A 19,239-nucleotide genomic window follows, 5' to 3' on the forward strand; every position below is an offset into this window, starting at 1 on the left:
CGCTTCCATCCAGTCCGTCCTGCCTGCTCGTTTTCAAGATTTCCATCTCTTCTAAATCTGGTTGCTTTTGCTTCATTTTACTGCTCACCAGGTTCAGAATGGCTGTCCCATCCCTGGACACCCTGAGTAAGCGCGAGGCCATCTCACTTCCTGAACAAAGCCTGGTTTCTGTGACACTAGCTGTGGCAAGCAGAAGAGCTCAACTGCCCTCTCTTGCTTAACAAGGGAGTAAAGGGATCAGGGCTGACAGCAAGAATGGTTTTGGTTGGTTTTAGATGAAATCTGATCTATGAACTACAAACCTAGTTTATAGATGTCCAAACTAAACACGAAGCGCAGGTAATCAACTTTATTCTCTTCATTCTTTCAAAAGCCTAATCTGTCAGTTGTTCAGGTGTTGGGTTTTTTTCCCTTTTTTCAGCCTTTAGGTAGATTCAGGACAGTCCCACATTTTATACAGCAGAAACTAAAGATGGAGACATCAGCATTCTGTGGATTACCGATTAACAGGTTCCCATTGTTCATTCAAACAGTTAAGGAGACTTTTTGCCAAGTTGCAAAAAATTCATGGCTTTGACGGTGATACTGCACATGAACAGTTTCTGATATGATAAATAACTTCCCTCACTGGAAAACAAACTAAAGCATCTACTTCAAAGTGGGTCAGTCCCGTGGAATTTAGGAAAAACTCCTGGAAAGCTCAAACAAGGCACACTGAAATCTGTGGGATTATTCACCTACTTCAAGTTAGGCAAGTACTAATGCGAGCTACAGCTTCAACACGTATCCTAATGAAAGTGCTGCACACATCTAGAAGATCCTAACTCGTATTCAGTACAAGCTCTGAACAGCTTATACGAACATCCTATGGGCATTCATAGCCCATATCCTCTCCATATTCTTATAGGCAATCAATCTTCAGAATATGCTTCAAGTGGATTATTAAATAACCTATAGTGAATTTCAGTGTTCTTGGCTGTCCTGAACTCCTTTCTTCAACCTGAAAAACCCTTTGGACTGTTCTTCATATTCTGGAGCGTATACTCACCGTCTTTTAAATCTTTTCGAAAAACTAAAGCAACCTATGCAGTGCAACCTCCTCTGCATTGTCTTTCTTTACTTCACCATTAACTAACAGAATTAAATGCTCCTTATTTCTGGTATAATTATTATTATATTATTATTATAAATATAATTATTGCCTCATTAGTTATAACTTATTCTGAAGCTTCAGACCTTCTGACTTTATGCACTCATGCTATTACTTTTTACTTGCTTTGAGCCAGAAAGCTTTATTCTCTTTTTTTATATCATCCCCCATCCTTTTCCAAATCTCAAAACAGTTACTGCAGCATTCTTCCCTGATGCTTTTTCTCTGCCTTTGAGTTTTTAATACATTTTTTCGGTCATGGTCCATGCTTTGCCCCATTTCACCCAACAGATGACCACTTTTCCATTCTTTTCTGGTTGCAGTTTCCCTTGCACAACTGTAAATTTCTGAATATTAAAATAAATAAATTTATTTTCTTTCAGGGTGGTAACTTTATTGGCCATGATTTCAGTGAGTTGCACCTTCTTGTGGAAAGAGTTCTCCATTAGACTAGGTCCTCTAGAGAACGCCCTGTCCTGGTCTTTGTGCGCTGAAGGCTGCTCTTTCAACACCACTGTCATTTTGCTTCCCTTTTCCTTCCTCACCGTAGAATAGCAGACACCATCACTTTGTGATTATTTTTATCCAGATCACTCAAAACCAAAAAAAAGATGACATTTTATTTCAACACAGAAACCGTAATCTTACTGGAAAAAAAACTTCTTGCAGTTCTGTTGATTAACTCAGTGCTGCACTATGTGTGTTTTGTTATCACAAAACTTCTCTCTGGCTGAAAGTCCTACAACTGCAGCAGCTTGAAAGGTTCTTAACAGAATGTCACAATTCTCATTTTTGGTTTTCTTACACACCTTGTGCTAGCAAACCTCCCCACGCGTGGCAAACCTATTAGTTTGAAAGAGGAAGTGGCAAACAGGCTGTACAAAACAAATCTTTCAGTATCTATGGCAGTCTTTGTTTTGCTATTGGCAGCCTCCATTTTAAAGGGAGTGGCTTTTTCACTTCATTTCAGTTTATCAGTAGGCTGACTTACAGTTTTGCCATCATGCGCCTCCCATTCGTTTACCTCTTCCTGTAATTCATCCTCCAGCTCATAGTCCAAGACTGATTCAGTGTTATCATCCCAGTAATCAGCTTCGTATCTGTCCAGTAAATATTCCTGTGGTGTAACATCATCATCAGGAGGATTCCTTGGTTTTTTCTTTTTCATTTTCTTTTTCATCTTAGAAAGCTGCTGCTCCTGCTCTTCTGTCCAGGCAATGCTTTCTAGATCTCTTGACACTTTCAGTCTTTTGTAGTCCATTATCTGTTTATTCAGCAGTTCATGATCAATACCAAAAAGATTAGATGGCACAGGTAAATCTGCAGATTGAGTTGCTGAAGAGAACAGTTTACTGTGAAAAGGAAAACAAATGTTGTAGGTTTTTTTCCTCTATGTATATTTTAAGGGGCAATGCTGCTAGTGACCACTTGAGTAGCACAGAAATAAGCTGGATTTTTCAGTTTGACTTTATTATGCACTGTGTTCATTGTGCTACCTCTGTTAAGAAGGAAGAGATACCGTTGTACTACGCGTCCAAGGACAGGCTGTGTATAAGCCTGTCAGCGTGGCAGCAGATTCAGTGGGATGAAGCCAATAAAGCAACTACAGATGAAACTGCTTGTTTCTGGGAAAAGGTGTGCATAAGTAACAGAGTGAGCACTGGACCTGGGAGTTCCAAGGAAGTTAGACTTCTCCCAGTTCTTCCAAGAAGTGAGAAGCAGCAGCCTGTGCCCAAAGTACATCAGACAGACGTATGAATGACAGCATATGGCACCTTAAGCTGGACTTCAGTATTTCCACAAGACACAGAGGAAGATGCTAGGTGCCCTGTGGGAAAGTCTGTCACAGCAATGATTTCCCCCAAGAAACTACTTCTGATTTGCACCTGATGAACCATTCTGTGAGACATCAAGGCACAAAAAGCATTTCCACCAACAGACTGAAGCACACAAGTCCAAGGCTGTTGGCTTTGAGAGCATCCAGTCCACAGAGTCATTATTCCAACAGTGTTCAGCCCTACTCTTCAATAGCCAAAATCCCTCACAGAAGAGTGCTAAAGTAGCTTACTTTTTGTTAACTTAGGGAAATTTATCAGTAAACTTGTAACTCATATATAAAAAACAAAACTTATACCAGAAAAAAAAGTGGCCAAGTAGAGGAATACTGGTAAATGCAGAGCTTTTATCCTTATGAGAAAATCACCAGCAAGAAACAAATATTACTGCTGCAAAGCACTTTTTAAAATTTAATTATCAGAAACACATTAAGTCTTGAATTCTTACAAATTCTAAAAATATTTCCTTCGTAAAAGTAAAGACACTAATACCACAACAAGTATTGGGTCTGCACGTACCAAGTCTGATGACTATGTCACTCAGAGAACAGACATCAAAGACTGCTGATTTCTAGAACTGTGTTCTGGTATCACCTTATGTGTAGTCGCCTCTGAAAGCGTACACACTATGCTGTTACAAATGACAATTCAGTCATTCTCCACAGCTTAACAGAGGTTCACGTATATATAAAAAATAGACTTTTCCTTTCCATATTTGCAAACCTCTGGTCTGCAGCAAGGTACCTGTGTGCAAGAACCAACGACAAAATAGCCTGTGAAAAGGTGTCTGCACTAAAATGTGAAAGTAAACCAGAGCATATGTAACAAGAAATATTTACCCTTGATTTTATTAAATGGGTGTAACTTTGGTAAAGAAAGCTTAAGCCACAAAATAAAATGCTGTCATCTACATTTCATTTCTGGGATAATTACATATTAGTTTTGTCCTAGGCTATTCTGCAGCCTCTTCTGTTAATAAAAGAGCCCAACTGATCTCTTTAAAAGCTGAGATACCTTTTCGGTAAGGTCTTCCACAAAGTCTCTCTCTTCTGCTTTCTACTTCCTCATAACACTATCTGCTGAACTCTAAGATAACGACAATGTACACATCTAATTAAAATACACTTTCTGTCATGTCAAGTAATACACAATTTAAGTTGGCCAAGAGAAATGAAAATGGACACTTATACAGTTCTGACCCAAAAAACCCACCTAGAATAATTTTGAGATAATGTTTCTTCTTCTTCTGGGGGTCCAAAATCAGCAATTGACAATAATTCCTCAATCTGTAAACACATCAAGATAATACATATTAAAGGTCCTGTATTAAATTTACTTTGTTCACACCTACACAAGAAACAGACAAGTATCTAACAGCAAATATTTTATTTTCTACATGTTTGGAATATTTAGCAAAACCATTCCAAAACAGCCTTCTCCTCTATTTACTTGGTACCGCTTATACTTCTTGCCTGGGAAGTTTGTGTCAAGTATCACAACTGATCGAGGGATTCCTACAAAGTCTTTTGCCTTCTGTACATTCTGAATAGTTGGCTGGGGACTGTGTGACATATATAGTTTTTGTTTTATTTGGTCTTACTTCAGTCTTGTGAATCCTTTTCCATAACATATTTACACTGAGATTTTTCACTTCTTCCCCCTTTCTACAAGTTTGTATTTCTGTTACAGGTAAATACTGAGTTCCCAACTCCCTTTTAACATGGCACCTAATCAGTAAATGCTACAAATCTAGTCTATTCAGTGCTTATAGACTCTACCTAATTATGAAAATTTTACCTAATTTGAAACTTTTATTCCTATTATTCTTTACATTGCTTCCCTTCTTAATTCAGTGTATTATTCTAGGAGTTGAATTGGATGGTTCTTCCCTATCTTCTAATACTTCAAAAAACAGGTTCAGCTGCATTATTTCAAGCCCTGTTATTTGAATCTGTGGATTACAGAAATCTGATGATCTGCAAAGCAAGAAAAGATGATCCATCCAAGCGCTTCCCAGTGCCATTCACTGACAGAAGCCATATAGGGAGGGCTTTTACTTGTCTCGTGTGGTTAACTTTCTTGGCGCCTATGCACTCAACTCGAAGGTGAGACAATCCAGTGGTCGTCATCTTCAAAAAGAGTAAGTGGTCATTTAACAAAGTTTGAGAAACAGTGATTAATGGAACAGGTTCCATAGTAACAGAACTGAAAGGCAGGACCTGCAGGAGTAGGTATCTGTAGCTTCATCTATGTATGTTAATAATAGAGTAGCAGTAATGACAAAGTGCTTCCATAATCACTTGTTACTTGTTGTGTACAATTTCTTATGTTGATTAGGAGGAGCATAATAACAAATATAAAATCTTTCAGAAGTGTTTAGTTCATTTCTATTCTTGCGCTTTTTGTTGATGCTAATGCAGGTGAAAAACATTTGCACTGTGGATCAGCATATTGGCATGAAACTTAGAATTTTTCTGACCACTGAAAGTTCAAGCAGTTCACTGCATTTCTATAGCTCAAAGTTCTTGTTATCCCTTTCAGCTCTGCTAACACACACCGCCTGAGCTCGTACGTCACTAACGGTAATTGGCTGTAACAGTAATACATCTAAGAATAAGGCACTTCAGGGCACAGAAATATGAATATGCTCTTTTCAACTAATGTTATTTCCATTCGCATCAACAGCTTGAGGAGACACTTTTCATGCATTCCACTCATTGGTATCATCCTTCTCTTCCAGAAATCTCACTCTTTAAGTGATCTCACTTCACAGTCCTAATGACACCAAATTCCTAGAACACATCATTATTCCAGCAATATTTCATCTAGTTAAAACTATCAACACCTTGACAGAAAATGTGAAATAGTAAAGATAATTTTAAAAGTGAAAAAAAGTAGTATGAGTGAGATTACATTCTCTATGCAAAGATTTGCACTTACCTAGAAACATTTTAACAATTCACAGATGGAAAAATGTTGGGGTAAAAAGAAAAAAATCACCGATTAGATTCAACAGAATTTTAAAAGCACATAACATTTAAAATGTGGAAGACAGCTCCTCAGACCTCATATCTATAATCATGTATACCAGGCAACAGACAACTGCCTACCCTGTATCAGTCCTTCAAATGGTAATTTAACTTTTTAGGATTTCTTTATTTGCCTAACAATCTGGCCTACAAGTTTCTCTGAAAACCTCACTTCAGAAATTTAATAGTAGCATCAAAAAAAGTTCACGAGGCGATAGCTACAGGGATTCTTTCACATTGTATGTAAGCATCAGTCTTACTCAAACATTCTTTGCTAAAACGCTTTAAAACATGAAGAGGAAAGGGTATAGACAAAGACTTATTTTTAATGTAGATTGGTAGAGCAATTCAATGACCAGCTCTCTCCGTATTCCTAAGCTTTATGGTATGCTAAGTCACCATGTTTGTGTATCATTATATTTGTACATGGAGTCAAAGATTACAATTACCTCTTTTACAGCTGCAGCTTCTTTGTCTTTTATAAATACTATTGGGGGCACATTTCCTAGAATCTGCTGACTCATCAGAAGATACCTGGCAAAAAATACAGCATTCACCAGCATGAGTAACAGTACAGCAACCAAAGGACAGTTAAAATATGTTAAATTAATTCCAGCAGTACTGCAAATTTAAGGATATAGTTTGCAAAACTCACAGTCTAATGGGTATCCATTCAGGTTAGTGCTAAGCAATACATCGCTGCAGAATCCCAACTCTAGATGTGTAACGTACAAAAACTACTAGCTGCAGATCCCACTGAGTATTGACAATAGTAGATTCGTCTCCTACGTACACAGGCTGGCATAGGTCTTTCCCCACTTTGTTTGGCTTCCTTATCCCCACTCTAGGGGTGAGAGCAGTGAGGGATAGAGCCCTCACAGCAGGGCAAGACAACTAGTCCTACATGCTAGCTGCAGGAAGGACTGACAGGCCCCCCTCATCTTCTTCCCAGCCAGGAACATTGCTTCTCAAAGAGCGGAAGTTGTTGGGAGTAGAAGAGAGCACTGTGCTGGAGTAGCAACTACACAGCCTAGGGAAACGGGGCGAGAGGAAATGGCTCTACAAGTAGGCCACCTTCCCCATGGGGTGAAGTCCTGATCCTCCAACAGACTGGCTGGATAGCAGAAGGTAAGCCAAGGAAAGAGAAACGGAGACAAAAATCTCTATGATACCCTGGAAACTCACTGGACCCTCTGCCAAAAATGAGTAAAAGCTTCACAATACGCGGTAGCATCCCGACATTTATTTTTTGGTATTAGTATTGTGAAGAATTTCTGTAATATCAGTCATGCCTTCTGGGGGTCCAAACTGTCCCTAGCAATCGGAATTGCCCAGTGAACCTGTAAGACGACACTTGTAATCACCAGTCCTCTTGTGCAGCATCACATTCTGGCCTACTGTCATGCACAGCATGTCCAGCTCGCCATCATTCGCACAATGAAGTTAAATTTCATCCGGACTCCTCCTTCCTTCTGCTCAGCCCTGTCCAATCGCAGCAAAGCAGAGAAGCCACATAAGCCAGCAGGAGAACACACGGCTGGTCTGACACAGCCATCCTTCCCTGTGAGGCTCATCACAGGAGATGCTCTGACTCCAAATATCTAAAAAACTAAAGCTTCCTAACAGGTCAGATATAGATTGTTAGAAATATTTAAGAAATGGTACTAGTACATGGCTATGAATTTATGAAGTGGCCTAACTGTTTATCCCATAGTGGTACCGTATACGTGGAGCACTCTTCCGCAGGACACTTTCAACATAACTTTCTTTCTCCATAGTAGCAGCAGGATTCCAGTACACACGACACGCTGAGAAGTTCGATGCCAGGGACACCTGCAAAAAGACAAATGTTTCTTTTAAAATTGTATATACACACACACTTCATATACAAGAAAGTCTCTTCTTCATGAATAAGCACACAGTGACCCAAACTGGATATGTAAATTCTTAGGAGAATCTCTTCTTCCATCTCTGCTCTTAAGATCCACAATTACATGGTGCCTTTATAGAGGTAGAGTTTAACATCAAGTAAGATTTACATTCAGTACCTGAAAGGACTTCTTCTATTTAGGCAAGTCACTGCCTAATCTCCCCTTCAACTGAAATTAAACAGAGGAGAAGTCTGTCAACACCTGTGTGGTACTGATAGTGCTACATTTAGTTGATGAGACAATGCTGCCATCACAAATAGTCCAGAATGACAATTTATGGCTTGCCATTTTGGAATACAGTTGAAAGTGTAAGTTTCCGCTACAGAAGGATCTGTGACACTGCCTGGTTTGTTGTCACACGGAGTCTGGTTTTGATATTGACAGAAAAGAGGACGCCCTCCGAGTCACTGTAATGTTAGAGTCTCTCCAGCTCTCAAGCCTGCTGGGAACCCCCAGCGCTCTAGCTCACTAACAGATAATATTCACAGCTGTCACACATGCAACTGAAAATGCACGGCGTGCAAGGGCCAAAAGAAACAAGACAGACGGACAATCTTCCTGAAGAATAAAATTCTGAAACACAAATTGGATTCTGAAAGATTTCTGTCACTGTCATTCATCACATCTAGCAGTGTCTTACAGAACAGGTTCTCACTGTGAGAGTACTCTCAGCAAAACTCTAACAACCCATCTGGCTCAACCAAAGGAAGGAGCCATGGAAGAGGGATAAGAAGGCATAAACTACCAATTAGAAGGCACAGTTCAGAGGTCATCTAGTCCAGAAACCAACTTTTCAAACAAATAGGTGTCTACAGACATTAGCAGGAAAAGACAACTCCACCAGAGTATTTCCAGGAGTGAAAACTACATCACAGTCTGCTGCTGACAGTGCTATGTTTTCCTGGGGCACAATGGACTGTCCCTAAAAACCAAAGCAGGTACCGATTTTTTCCACCACCAAATAACTCCTGCCTTGGGAAATCCATCAGTCATTAAGAAAAAACCCATGGTGATCATTAACCGGCTGTTCCTACTGCAGGATCAACCCTTCCCATCTCCCACACCGAGCCTAATGCAAGCACATGAACAACCCTGCCTAACACAACCCATTTCTTTGTCATTACGAGTAATGTTATCGAGTGGATAGAAGTCTGATGTATCAAGCCTGAAGCATGATTGTTATCTATATTACTATTGTGTAATTTTAACTTTTGATAACAAAAAAAACACAAATTCTGATGGACTGCAGAAAGCCTACTAGAAGATTTGATAGCAGAAGTAACGATATCGGACCAGAATCAGCTAAACAGTAAATCATGACTTAGTCTCAGCCACATCCCAGTGCAACACGAACACTAAGCACTATGCAGTTATAAGAAAATCTGGACCACATTTGGAAGAAGGCTGTTTCTTTCCCTCTGTCGTGTTATAAGTTGTTTCATTTACAGCAATGCCTTCAAAAGTGCTGTGGCTTGCCTACACCAGCCAGTATTTTTACGTGCAGACACGCCATCCGAGTTAGACAAGCAATCCTCAAAGCCCTAGAGACAAAGAAACACTATATAGAGCGAAAAGATGCATCTTGCCCATGCAATTTGAATCACTTGCCTGAAGACAGAATGGATTCAGCTGGCAAAAACATGTTCCAATCATAAATGACAAACCCCTTGTCACAGATGCAGCTATGATGTGCAATTTTTTCTCCATGCTTCTAACTAACAAAGCTAAGTCCATCAAGCTTTAAAGCCAAACATTGGTATCATTTAATCTTAACAAAATAGCAAATGTAGAAGAAAAAAAATACAGCCAAGAAACAAGAATGTGGAGACTGAGTTTGCTCCTGAATCAGAGCTTTAACATCTTTTTCAAACCCATGAATTATTACACTAGCTACAATTAGGCACAAATTCCAGTTCTTTCTGGAACCTTGCTTGCCAATGCTGTTTTCTGAGGCTTGCAGGGTTTTTTTGAACTAAGCACACACCCCACTTAGGTCTTCTGCCTGCATAGTGATGCTGGTGAGGGACACAAGGACGTATCAACTCTCACACACCTGCGCAAAGAAAAGACTCTTGGAAAGCTACACATATGTTGGTAAAACCAGGCTCTTCCTTCTGAAAGGACAAGGCAAATAGTACACGTCTGAATAACAGAAAAAAAAGTCACACCAGGAGAATCACTGTTTAGTTGGCCCAAGTTGCATGTGCATTATAGTGGCAAAGGCCTACGAAGCCAGGTACAACAGTGGCAAAGCTCTCCTCGTGTGCAAGGCGAATCCAGGCCATCATCCTGTTGTGCAATAGAAGCAATACAGTAAAACTCCTCCTGCACACATCACAACACCCAGGGAAGCTCACTGGGCATAGTCAGAGCAGCTCAACACAAGCTATAGCTTTGCCACTTGCCTTGCAGATTTCCAGCTTGAGATCATAAAGTTCTTGATTAACTTCACAGGTGGCTATCATGTCTACCAGAGCTTTATGAATAAGACCGTTCAAGACTCTACAGCGTATGTTATCTTCTTTCCTAATTTTTGTTTGGTCATCCCGCATTACAGAGGCCAACTCGGTCGGTTTATACATCTTTAAAAAAAAAAAAAAAACAACACCACATTTATCAGTAGTTACAAACTTGTATCATATGCAGTTTTGTGCACTCTACTAAGCAGGCTCTTAGAATGCCATTACTGGAGCTATGATGGCTTTATATAGGTCTTACATATCAGGTGCTTGCGTATTTCTGTTCACAAAATCTTTGACCTTCACGTATTACAGTCAAGGTTTCTTAGTTCCTTTACTATTCTGTAGCAAGTTTTACAGCTCAGTAAATCAGTTTTCTATAATGCAGCATGTATTAACTGAAAGGCATTGCTTGTTTGAAAAACAAACACGGAAACTTGTTTTCCATACAACTAAGCTGGTATACGTAAGTTTTAACCTGGATCAGTCCTCTGCTATGGGCTGCAGAGCATGCGAGAGAGCGTCGGTGCTGGCGAGACAAAAGATCAGCATGGAAGAAGGAAAGGCCACGGGCAGCCGCACAGCTTCTCTCGACAGCAGTCCCGGCGTGTGGCAGTGAGACCGGGGCTCTGGCGCTCAGTCACAAAATGCTGCTGGTTCTCCACCAGCAAAGGCTTTACCCGCGGTCAGACACAACGGCAGAGCCTGAGGCTTGTTCCTCCTGGCGCAGACACACACGGCACCGTAACAGCTCGTACTCACCATTTTAGATCCCAGGGTAGGGCTGTCATACCAAAACTTCTTTCTTTTGGAAAAAGGAAAGGAAACCGGCTTTACCTTTCAGCAGCTCGGAGGAAGAGCGAGTTCCCTGTGCACACCGCCCCGCCACGGCCCAGCCCGGCCCGGCGGTGCGGGCGCAGACGGGGGATGGCCCGGCCCGGCCCGGCGCGACGGCCCGCGGCCGCGCAGCCTGCCCAGGAGGCGGGGCAGGCCCCGCAGCCCGCCCGGCCGCCGAGCCCCTCACCGAGCTCCGCCGCCCGCCAGACCCCCGCACCTACTTTTTTTTGCGGAGCATTTTCTTCAGGAGCTCCCTGGAGCCGCCCAGGGCGGCTGAGCCGCGCAGCGCCCGGCACCACCGTGGCACCGCGCCCGCCGTCCGGGCGCCCCACATGCTGCTCGCACGGCCCGGCCCGGCCCGGCACGGCGGCGCGGAGCTCCCCGCGGCAGCGGCGGGGCCGGCGGTGCGGGCGCCCCCTCGCGGCGCGGCGGCCCGGGCCCGCCCAGCGACGCCCCGCCCCGGCGCCGTGCCCTGGGTGGGCCGCGCTGGCAGCGGCCGTGAGGAGCAGCCCTGAGGGCCGCCGGGCCGGGCCGCGCCAAGCCGCGGGGCTCGTCGGTGGTCCCGGGCCGCAGTGTGCGCGCCCTGCGGTTCGGTGTTGCGTTGGTGGGCCGTTTTAAGAGGGGGCGAGCGAAACAAACCGCGCCAATGCAAGGCTGCGGACTCCTGAGTGTTTCGCTGACGTTCACAACAAAACACTGCAGTTTTTCCGCACAGAATCGCTTTTGGTTATTTAAATAAATTAAGCCCAACACACTACACGTTTTATCTGCATAACACGCACGGGAGAATGACATGAGGAGTGATCAAATTGCTGTTTCCTCACACCAGGATGAACACCAATGGCACCAACTCCAGACGCCGGCCGCCTCACAGCAGCACTTCATTCGGGACAGGGAGGCCCGCGAGACCCGCTTCGATGCTGTCCGTCATGTTTTCCATCATCAGGCGGCGCGTCTTCTTGGTGGCACTGCCAATGTGCGGAGTGATCACAACGTTCCTCAGCTGCAGCAATGGGTGATCCCTGGGAAAGGGAATGAAACACCGAGCTGGCCACTCGCAGAGCATTCACCCGTTCTTTCGTCACCGGAAGGGAGCCAGGGAAACATTTAAAACAATAATTAAAAATAAAACCGGATTGCACGACCCAAGCATGCTCAGAGGAGTTCAAACTGCTGCTTAGCTTGCGGTTTGTTAACGCAACAGATCCTCCAAATGAGTCAGGGTGAATTTCGCTTGGCCAGGACAGAAGGATGACGAACTTCATTCCAGTAGGACTAGTGTACACACATCGTGTACTCCTACTAAAAAAGTCATCACCTAACTTGTCTCGTGCTTGCAAACCTGTACTCAGTTTGAACCACACGCACACACTCATTTATGTTTAACTTAAATACATGTCCTACCTTGGCAAAGGCTCAGGATATGTCACATCCAGAGCAGCTGCCTTAATAACTCTGTTTTGAAGGGCTTCCACCAACGCATCCTGATCCACAACCAGACCTAGGGTGCAGAAAGAAGGATACTCTTATTTTCATTCTCTCCCCACCCTTTTGGGCACGGTGGTCAGGCAAACAGCAGGGCTGGTGACGTTCACAAAGCTGAAGCGGCAGCAGAGACGGGGTGGTGAGGCGGGAGGAGGAAGATGGGGTATGCGCATCAGAGTTGGGCGGTCAGGCATTTTTGAAGACGATACACAGCGCCGTAAACCAAAGTACAGTGCCAGACTTCAGAGTGGGCTGTGCCACCCTGATGTGTGTTAGCAACAACACTGCACTAAGCAGAAACAAAGCTTAAGTAGAAGATTATACAAATCTACACGGGCTTCTAACACTCCAAGCTCATTAAAATTTTAGAGACCTGCTTGCTCATAGTTAAGGAAATGCTCAAATGTTTTGCTTAGATAGGACTGTGAACGTCTAAATAATCTACTAATGAGAGAATGTACTGAAAATTCCAGAGTGATAGACTCCGTATTAGGGTTGGGTTTTCCCAGGACTTTTTATGCCAGCAAACCATTACATGGTTTTGTTTATTCTGGCCCTACCTCTGCTGATATTAATGAGAGTAGCTGTGGGTTTCATCAGCTCCAGCTCCCTCTTCCCAATCAGTCTGCATGTCTGTGGAGTCAGGTTCACAGACAGCAACACAAAATCTGACTGCCGGAGCAGATCGTCTATCTTCTTACAGTAAATAGCTCCAACAGAACTTTCTTCTTCCTTGTTTCTGAGGGGGAAAAACCCAAAATTAAACTCCAGTAGTAAGCAACAAGAAGTTCAAAACACCATTAAAGAAAAGGTTTCTTAATTGTTTTCTTCACTCCGTAGTGCTAAGCAGTTAGCCAGTTATCTGACTGAAACTCCGTGAAGAAAAACGTTAAGCTGTTTCACATAACATCAAGTGCACTATACACAAATGTACTGTACCTGCGGGGATGGAAAGTAAGAAATGAGTATCATGTAAATGCACCAAATAAATAATATAATAAATGCATTTATGTCACAGCTTCTGGTTGTAACAGCGATTCTTTTCCAACCCAAAACCAAGACTGATATTAGACACAAATTCCCTTCCCTGTGAAAAGTAACTTGTCTGAAAATACTGAGGAAACCCACAAGGCAGGGCAGGGGTTAAATCTTCAGAAATCTGTGTCAGCAGCAGCCTCTTGGCTCTGTGCGTCAGTGCTGTTTCACTGAAACCACACGCTGCAGGACCTGCCCATGCGTTCGGTCCGCGTCAGGACAAGGCTGGGGCACGTACTGCCCAGCTCCCACCAGATGCCCACAGAGGAAAAGGATGGGATGGGCCTGATGGGAGCTATGGCATACATGAAGGGCACATACACCTTATCTAGAAGACAGTAAACAGGCTGGCAAGTCCGGTTCTTCATTGCCAGCTGGCTTTGAAAGGGCGAGACGGCCCTGCCTGCGTCCCTGCCTCACCGAAGTCACAGGAGTTATGTCCTCCCAGACTATTTCTCCTTTCCTCAGCCTATTGCAATGCCACTAGCACGACAGGAAGGCCCAGCAAGCCCTGACTCACAGGGACACCAGTGAGATGTCTCTCTCCCATTCCTTCCTCACTTTGTTGCTGTATGAATTGGGAAATTAATGACTGTCCTGAAGCAAGTGTATGTACTTTGCCACTTACAATAAATAGCCAGTAATAAAGCAGCTACTTATTGCCATGGCCCTGAGGGCACCGCCAGCCCTGGCTGTCCCTGCCTGGCCCCCTGGGGCTTCCCCACACCCCGGGACCCGGTGGCAGCTCCCCCCGGGGCCGTCAGCCCCTGCCCCAGCGATGCTGCAGCAGGGACGGTCTCCAGCTGCTCCCCTCAGCCCCGGCCTGGCCTTATCACTGTGAAGTCGCCTGATGATTGGGACTTTTGGGTGGACCTGGCCACAATCGGAGGCCCTTGCTGCTTCCCAGCACAATATTTAATAACAACAGTGCAGAGAGCACGTCGTCCTATCTTAACACAGAGAGGACAGGAGATCAGTTTGACAGTGAAAGGTACAAACAACATTTAAAAGCAGTGACAAAACAGACTTTCCATGGAGCTGTAACCAGCTTTACCTCTGATTCCTGTTGTGGTACAAAATTTTCATTTCAAAGGCTTTGGCTCTCTCTGCCACTTTGTAGCCAATGTTGCCCATCCCCACGATCCCCAGGGTCGCTCCAGAAACCTCCGCCCCCACCCAGTCAGCGGGGAAATATTCTGTGTCAGGGGACACTGCCATCTGGTAGCCTTGGAGGAGGGAAAAGAAAAAACGTCATGTAAAGGATGTCCTGGCATCTGGTTACTTTTTTCCCCACTTACTTTTTGTTGTAAGACAAGGCAGAAGCAGAGGAGCAGTAACACAATGTTATTGTGTTTCTGAATGAGAAGTGAATAATGCTGCACTGTCAACATGACATCTGACATTTATTCCTTGCTTACGACAGAAACATATCCAGCTCCTCTTTGGCATAGAAGGATGGTAAGGCCAAAGCAGCACCCTCCCTCTGATGTACATCACACACCTGCCCATCATCTCGCTCTGCCTGCACTACAGATTATTGCGCCACTGAAATGCGCCGTGGCAACACAGCTTCTTGCTCATGGTGGTTCATCAGGAGGGCTTGCAAAACTGGCAGTGCCACAGATGTCACCTTTATGATAAATACTGAGCAGTGCAACCGATGAATCCATTGCAGTATCATCAAGACTATTCAGTAAGGCCAAAATATGATTCCCAGCTATCTTGCAGATACACAAAAGTTGGCAGAGGAAAGAAACACAGAACATGGTGGGCAGATTTCTGGACAGCTTGCTTGTAATGACTCAGATACACGTCAGCTCGGCAAAGACAGGTTACAAGCCTCCTTGAAAGTATCTCCTTGTAATCCCCTTTTAATCAACTTGAGAAGCAACACTGCAGTGAACAAGTAGAACGAGTAAGTGGCTATGGGCTGGGGGAGCAGAGGCCTGAATTTAGGGCTGTCTGAAGAGCGACAACATCTACCTTGCTGATACGCCTGTCTGGAAATGGCATGTGCTGCATGCAAGTTACTGTCAAAGTGACAGATTTGTCTTAACTTTTTCCTCATCCCTTTATTTTCCTGTATTTCTGCTTTTAAGCTTACCTTTGCATCAGCACACACTTTCTAACTGCATGGTTTGAAGAGTCATCTTTCCTACAAAAAGACTAAAACCATTTAATTTCTTACCTTCCACAAGTCTCCTGGAAGATGCCAGCATCAAAGCCATCCCCAAGTCTGCAGTGTCAGTGGAAACAACAAACGGTGTGTTGGACACTTTCACACCATAGCTGGAGAGGAGTTTCAGGTCCAAGTGATCTATTCCCACTCCAGAATTCGCAACTATCTTCAAGTTAGGCAGGCTCTGGAGCAGCTCTTCATTAATAACCGGTTTGTGATACCACATATAAATAGCTCTGATCTTTTTGCTGAGGAATTTCTTGTTTTCAAGATACTCTTTCATGGTGACGAGATGAAAATGTTTCTCCAGAAATTCGACATGGTCTTCATATACTCCATGCTTTCCTCCTATACAGTCAATTAGCACATAAGGCAGCTCCTGACCCTCCATGCCCTGCCCTACAGATGCAAAGAGAGAACAAAAGGACGTGTGATCCATGATACCTTTTTTAAAGGACAGGAATTGCTTGGCTCCATTACATGCTGTTTTCCCACTTGATGACAGAATAGGCTAAAGATACTCACTGGGACATGCAGAACTTTTCTTGTGTTCTTCCTACACTATTCAGAAGGATGTTCAATTTTTATATAACCTTGTATAACAAGACAAGAAAACCTTGTTTCTGGCATACCCGCTATGCTAACACTTCAACAAAAGAGCTACCAGATGTCACTCCTGCTCAGTACTCCATATTTAAAGGCCAAAGTCTTAGTAAGGTCCTGTGAGCAGAAGGGTCTCTTTCAGCCGCTGCATTCTGCCTTTGGTTGCCACCTGCGCAACCACGGTCAGCCATCAGCAGGAACCACATTCTCCCGGGAGAAGTCTTGCTTGATGTAACAGAGCTACAGCTTGTCAGCTCCGCACCTGGGGGCCATCAGCCTGCTCCCGAACGCACCTTTACCCTTTTTCCCCCTCGCTCTTCCTCAGAGTGCCGACTGCTCTCCCCTCCGCTGGCGCCGGAGGGCACGCCGCCCGCCACACCTCCGGCTCAGGACGGGGACCCGCACGCCGCTCCCACCGCTCCTGCCGCCGGGCCGGGTGCGGGGAGGGCAAGGGCGGAGCGGGGCCGCCCCACGCTGGGCCGGGCGGGAGGGCGAGGGTGCTCACCAGGAGCCGTGGGCTCTCCAAACGCGCCGCCTCTCCACGCTGCTCGCCGGTTCAGAACTCGCGGGAATTCGCATTCACCTCAAGCGTGCCGGTTTGTCCACGCCGCCCGCGAGTACCGGCTGCGGCCCAGGCTCCCGCCGGCCACCGCAGCGTCCGCATGCCAGTCAGCTGTCCCGGGGCCGCAGGCAGCAGCGACAGGCCTCCCGCACGCCCGACCCAAGTGATTCCAAGAACACACCCCAAACCTCTCTCGGAGAGCTCAGCGACTGGGGCAGGCCCAGGGGCTCTGTCACCACTGCTGTCACCCTGGCTCCAGCCCGTCCTGGGCCCGTCCAGCTGAGGAAGGCGTGAAAATGTTCCTGAGGAGGTTACCCAGACCCCCAGCGATGGAGGCTGCCAAAGTGCAGCTTCAGTGCTCTGCTCGCTGAACCCGCGCTGGAGCGACCGCGCTGAAGCGGGTGTGTGGCACGGAACCAGCGGTGAGCTGTGCTGCGGCTTCCCTCCCGACTGTAAAGGGATGGGTTACGGACTGGGGCCTTCCTGAACTCTGCCAAACACCTTTTGGTGTGCTGAACGTGAAGGCAGTCGAGTTTAACCCCAAATCCTCTGTAAAATGACTCACGAAAGGATAAACTCCACTAAAATATTGTAATAATTACACAAAACCATAAATTGTTGTTATCCTCATGACAATTTTTGAGCATCATTTGCTTACGTGGGTTTCAAGTTCAGACAGTTAAACTTTAAAGCAAGAATTCATTAACTAGCAAGACGGAGTTACAGCATATTAACTGGATTCTTAGCTAAGTCTGCTTGCATTTTCTTCTCCTTCAAAAAAAGCAACAAACCCTAAAATGCTCACACGCTCCCTGTTTTACATCAACTGCTTTGGAGTTTGCTGATAAGACATAATGGGTGATCTTTTAACTCACTGCTCAGGTGACAGTGCCTGAGACCAAAGGACCTTTGTGAAGCACAAGTCATCCCCGCTATGATCGAGAAAGGAGCTCTACCATGTTTTAGTAGTGAAGGTGAAAAAAACTTTGGAAGGACAACAAGGTAGTTTTTCCCTTTGTATATTAAATCAACAAATTTGAACAAACAAAATGAAGGAGAAATCAGACACAAATTGTGTTTTCCAAGCACAATTTAAGTAGAATAGCAGAGATGGGAAACAGGATCTACTAAGCACAGGAAGGTTTCCTTAACTGTATGTCACTTAATTTAACTCTAGTCAATAAATATTTATAGTTTGAGGAATGGCAGGAAACAAAGGGTCATTTCTTGCATTGTAATTTGAAAAGGGAGGTAGTTTCTTCCTGAAGACATTTTGGAAAGCTGTCCTTCCAGTGATGATTTCCAGTCTGTGGAATGCCAAGTCATCAGAAGTTGTGTGGGAGTCAACCCTTCGCTCCAATGACTGACAGGTCTCCTGTTGTCCAGCGCTGTGTCTTCCTATCTGAAGCACCCCACTAGCAGGGAGCACTTCCTTAACTAATCAGCCCGGGTTCTTGAGATATCTGCAAAAGTAGAAGTAAAACTCCAAGAAAATGCCAACATGCTCTGCTGTTTCATGTAGAAGTGAAATGAAGTAGTGTGTCTGACTTTATGTTTGCTGCTTCATGTCTGGAGGGAAGCACACATGTACAAAACCTTGGGTTTTTTTCCCCAATATTGATCTAATAAAAGTGTTTTTTCCCCCCTCTTCTGTTTTAGCTTCTTGTAGCTTTGTTTTCACCTCTGTAATTTATTGCTTAGCCTTTTATTTTGAAAGAATAAACTTATTTTTGTCAAGGTCATACAGGTGGCAATGAAAGGCATACTGGGCGCCTGTACCTCACAGAACAGGGAGGTATCTGGGACAGCCTTGGAATTCCTGCCAGACAACTTGCTGCTCCTGAAAAGCTACAACGTCTGAACTGCAAGAGTCGGTAACATCCTCAGACATTAAACTGGTGGAAGGCAGTGTATTTTGACAAGGACCAGTGACAACATTCTGCAAGAAAAAGGAAGTGGAAATGTCTCTGTAAAGATGCATGAGACTACTGGCAAAATCCTGGCTGCACTTAACAGCAACTTTGCTATAAATTTTACTGATGGGTTAAACAATCATGCTATTCGTAAAGTCATATGACATAATAAAATGCATAGCACTGCCACTTTGAGTTGTGTATTGGTTTACTTGTCTTTT

The 19,239-nt window shown here is 44.4% G+C and overlaps 2 protein-coding genes across 3 annotated transcripts; both read right to left on the reverse strand.

Moving 5' to 3' along the window:
• Positions 1 to 1,755: 1,755 nt before the first annotated feature.
• RBFA (ribosome binding factor A) lies at positions 1,756 to 11,600 on the reverse strand. 2 transcript variants are annotated; one of them, XM_075417028.1, is made up of 7 exons: positions 11,463 to 11,600; positions 11,167 to 11,209; positions 10,351 to 10,527; positions 7,735 to 7,847; positions 6,464 to 6,548; positions 4,198 to 4,271; positions 1,756 to 2,502 (listed from the first exon to the last, which is right to left on the reverse strand). In XM_075417028.1, exons 1-7 carry the CDS (start codon positions 11,573 to 11,575, stop codon positions 2,112 to 2,114), a joined length of 996 nt encoding a protein of 331 aa, XP_075273143.1. In that variant the 5' UTR covers positions 11,576 to 11,600; the 3' UTR covers positions 1,756 to 2,111. The 2 variants fall into 2 exon arrangements, with proteins under 2 accessions (XP_075273143.1, XP_075273144.1); XM_075417029.1 differs by lacking the exons at positions 11,167 to 11,209; positions 11,463 to 11,600 and adding an exon at positions 11,242 to 11,343.
• A 452-nt stretch (positions 11,601 to 12,052) lies between these two features.
• On the reverse strand, positions 12,053 to 16,331 carry LOC104327177 (putative 2-ketogluconate reductase). The gene is made up of 5 exons (XM_009932062.2): positions 15,950 to 16,331; positions 14,816 to 14,987; positions 13,287 to 13,465; positions 12,646 to 12,742; positions 12,053 to 12,263 (listed from the first exon to the last, which is right to left on the reverse strand). Exons 1-5 carry the CDS (start codon positions 16,329 to 16,331, stop codon positions 12,110 to 12,112), a joined length of 984 nt encoding a protein of 327 aa, XP_009930364.2. The 3' UTR covers positions 12,053 to 12,109.
• Between the last annotated feature and the right edge of the window lie 2,908 nt (positions 16,332 to 19,239).

Source organism: Opisthocomus hoazin, chromosome 3 (assembly GCF_030867145.1).
Source record: "Opisthocomus hoazin isolate bOpiHoa1 chromosome 3, bOpiHoa1.hap1, whole genome shotgun sequence".
Taxonomy (NCBI): domain Eukaryota; kingdom Metazoa; phylum Chordata; class Aves; order Opisthocomiformes; family Opisthocomidae; genus Opisthocomus; species Opisthocomus hoazin.

Coding starts and splice junctions, on each gene's coding strand:
- RBFA (XM_075417028.1), bottom strand. CDS start 11,575: ATGTGGGGCGCCCGGACGGCGGGCGCGGTGCCACGGTGGTGCCGGGCG. Junction 11,210..11,462: donor AAAATGCTCCGCAAAAAAAA/GTAGGTGCGGGG, acceptor TTTTTCCAAAAG/AAAGAAGTTTTGGTATGACA. Junction 10,528..11,166: donor CTACCCTGGGATCTAAAATG/GTGAGTACGAGC, acceptor TTTTTTTTAAAG/ATGTATAAACCGACCGAGTT.
- LOC104327177 (XM_009932062.2), bottom strand. CDS start 16,331: ATGGAGGGTCAGGAGCTGCCTTATGTGCTAATTGACTGTATAGGAGGA. Junction 14,988..15,949: donor TTCCAGGAGACTTGTGGAAG/GTAAGAAATTAA, acceptor CCCTCCTCCAAG/GCTACCAGATGGCAGTGTCC. Junction 12,264..12,645: donor TATCCTGAGCCTTTGCCAAG/GTAGGACATGTA, acceptor TCCCTTTCCCAG/GGATCACCCATTGCTGCAGC.